The following is a 2,726-nucleotide window of genomic DNA, read 5'->3' on the forward strand; positions in this document are numbered from 1 at the left end:
TCGCGCACTAGATTTGTCCACGACACTCTCCGCGATTATCCGGTTAAACCGGATGTGTAACAACGTGCGGCAAACGTGTTCTTGCCTTGGATATGTTCGATGCAGGAGGGTACTTTTCCGCTGAAAACAGCATACGTACCTCTCACATGGACCCTTCGGGGGGGAAGATCTTTTGCTTCCCATGCTGTTTCTAACGCCGCATCCACAAATGAGGCCATAGGAACACGGCAGCGTACCAGGTGAAGTTGCATTGCATGAGTAATGTTTTCAAATTCAAATAGAACAATTCATGAATACGTACAATATGCAATATGGAAATGCAATCTGTTGTATTAATAAGAATGTGCAATTTGCTGGTTTTAAATGACGCGATAAATATTTGGTCAAATATCACATCACAATATGTGTATTAACACTAGAACTACCTAGCGTTTTTCAATCAATGTAGCTTTATAAACAATTTCAACGAACTGGATTAGGTTGCACAACGTTTTTGAGTTTATACTACAGAAAAAATATGCAAAAGTCATGCATCAGCTATGGTAGAATTATTTTATCCCAAAAATTAATGCAAAGAAAATGAAGCGTTTCAGTCAAAATGACTGTTCCGGTAGTTCTATTGTTAAAAAAGGAACTCATCAGAGAATTATCGTATGAATTTCTTCCATACTATCATTTTACTGTCTTAATATTGTTGAGAAAGTAATGCGCAAAGTTACCTGATAGTAAAAGTAACGCATCATATAAAAAAATATAAAAACGTTAGTTATATCAGTTACAAGTGAAAATAGTATGAAAATGTTTGAAGCAAATCATCCAGCCAAGTACTTGGTACCGGAATATTTTCTAACCAAACAAGTAGCGGTCCGATATTTATGTTTTGTTTTATTTCCATCTTTCCTTTCCACGCGCATGTTGAGACTCAAGTTGTGATTTTACCAACATCGACAAACCCTGCAACACTAGCTGCTAGCGCTTTTGCGGGTACCGAAGGGCGTTAAATATCGCTGTACGCGCATTCAGCTTCCAGCAAACAGAAACAAAAACCAAAACACTCCCTCCCCAATCAACCATCAAACGGAGATACGAAAACATTTCTGGATCAAACAAAACGCGCTCGTGCTGAATCGAAATTTCTACCGCTCAAACATGTCGTCCAGCTGCTGCGGCACAAAGAAACAGAAGCTTAACGGAAACTACTCCTCCGCCAACGGTTACTGTACGTCTACGGGCAATACGGGACGGACTGGCAACGGTGTCGCCGAGGGCACCCAAAACAATCACAGCTATTACGGCCGGGGCTCTGGGAGTAGCGGCAGCCAGCATCAGCAGCAGCAACAGCAGTCATCCTCATCGTCATCTTCGTCATCCTCGTCATCGTCGGCGGCGGCCTACAATGGGTATCTGATGAACGGTCACGGTAACCATCTGCCGCAGCAACCTTCGATGATCGGTTCGATGCCGGAGATGTGCTTCTACTGCTTCGAGGTGCTGTACCGCGAGCTGCACAACCTAGAGGAACCACGCACACCGTGCTTTACCAATGATCCATAGTAAGCGAGCGTTTTATTTCAACCCCCCTATTGGCCATAAATGGGCATCGAAAGCAGGAAAAAGTTTCAACTCCTAATCCGCAACCCAATGCGGAGGTTTAGAGCTTTTGTTTTTAACTCCACTACATGCAAGTCAGGACACCTCCGATTCTACGGCACCTTTCGTTCTCCATGCTGCAATCATCTGCCATCTGCTTATCATTTGTTTTGTTACTGTTACAGCCCACTGTTTGTGACCTGGAAAATTGGCAAGGATAAGCGGCTGCGCGGTTGTATCGGTACCTTCAGCGCAATGCGTTTACATTCAGGTGAGTGTAACAGTGTTGCATGTGATCTCGAAGCTTTTGTCAATTCACACGGTGGTTTTTTTTTTGTTGTTGACAGGTCTTCGCGAGTATGCAATAACAAGTGCTTTAAGAGACTCCCGTTTCTCGCCAATCACCCGTGATGAGATCCAAAGACTGACCGTCTCGGTGTCAATCCTGCAAGGCTTCGAGGAGGCACGCGGTTACCTGGACTGGACGCTCGGCATACATGGCATCCGGATTGAGTTCTACAACGAGCGTGGTTCCAAACGCACCGCGACTTACTTGCCGCAGGTTGCTACGGAACAAGGTAGGTTTTTTCGTGCTTTTTTTACTCCAGAGCAATATCTCAAGTATGGGAATATTGGAAGTAACGCCATTTTCTTCCTCTATCCGAACAAAAGGCTGGGACCAAACGCAGACGATCGATTCGCTGCTCCGGAAGGGTGGCTACCGGGCCCAGATCACGTCCGACATGCGCCGCTCGATCAAACTAACCCGCTACACCTCACAGGAGTGTCAAATGTCGTACAACGAGTATCGCGATCTGCTCGAGAAACAATCTCACTACCACGGCCAGCTCTGTAAGATGCAATGCTAACATCATCAACCGTACAGCGGCACCACTAGCTCACGGCGTTGCCATTCTTCATCATTACTATCTTACCAAAATAGGTTCGCGTTTCCGTCTACGTTGGGCATATCCCGCGTAACATTGGTTATATTATAACTCGGTCTTTTTTGTAGCTCTTTGTATAAATGATCAAATTATGCATGACTTTTTGTTGTATTTCAGTATTTGGTTAGGGCTACAAGTTGTATAGCGATGCTTTTAGTGCTTTTTATCAAAATGGGCGTGAGCGTACAA

The 2,726-nt window shown here is 44.5% G+C and overlaps 1 protein-coding gene across 1 annotated transcript; it reads left to right on the forward strand.

The window, feature by feature from the left end:
- Positions 1 to 1,149: 1,149 nt before the first annotated feature.
- On the forward strand, positions 1,150 to 2,459 carry LOC128717940 (uncharacterized protein CG5902). Its single transcript, XM_053811619.1, has 4 exons — positions 1,150 to 1,553; positions 1,776 to 1,861; positions 1,938 to 2,168; positions 2,263 to 2,459. The coding sequence occupies exons 1-4, from the start codon at positions 1,150 to 1,152 to the stop codon at positions 2,457 to 2,459; spliced, it is 918 nt and encodes a 305-aa protein (XP_053667594.1).
- Positions 2,460 to 2,726: the final 267 nt, after the last annotated feature.

Source organism: Anopheles marshallii, chromosome X (genome assembly GCF_943734725.1).
Source record: "Anopheles marshallii chromosome X, idAnoMarsDA_429_01, whole genome shotgun sequence".
In the NCBI taxonomy this organism is placed as follows: Eukaryota; Metazoa; Arthropoda; class Insecta; order Diptera; family Culicidae; genus Anopheles; species Anopheles marshallii.

Bases quoted from the DNA above. Each gene is read 5' to 3' on its own strand.
- LOC128717940 (XM_053811619.1), top strand. From the start codon at position 1,150: ATGTCGTCCAGCTGCTGCGGCACAAAGAAACAGAAGCTTAACGGAAAC. The intron at 1,554-1,775 runs GTAAGCGAGCGT...TTACTGTTACAG, and splicing joins TGCTTTACCAATGATCCATA to CCCACTGTTTGTGACCTGGA. The intron at 2,169-2,262 runs GTAGGTTTTTTC...TCCGAACAAAAG, and splicing joins GCAGGTTGCTACGGAACAAG to GCTGGGACCAAACGCAGACG.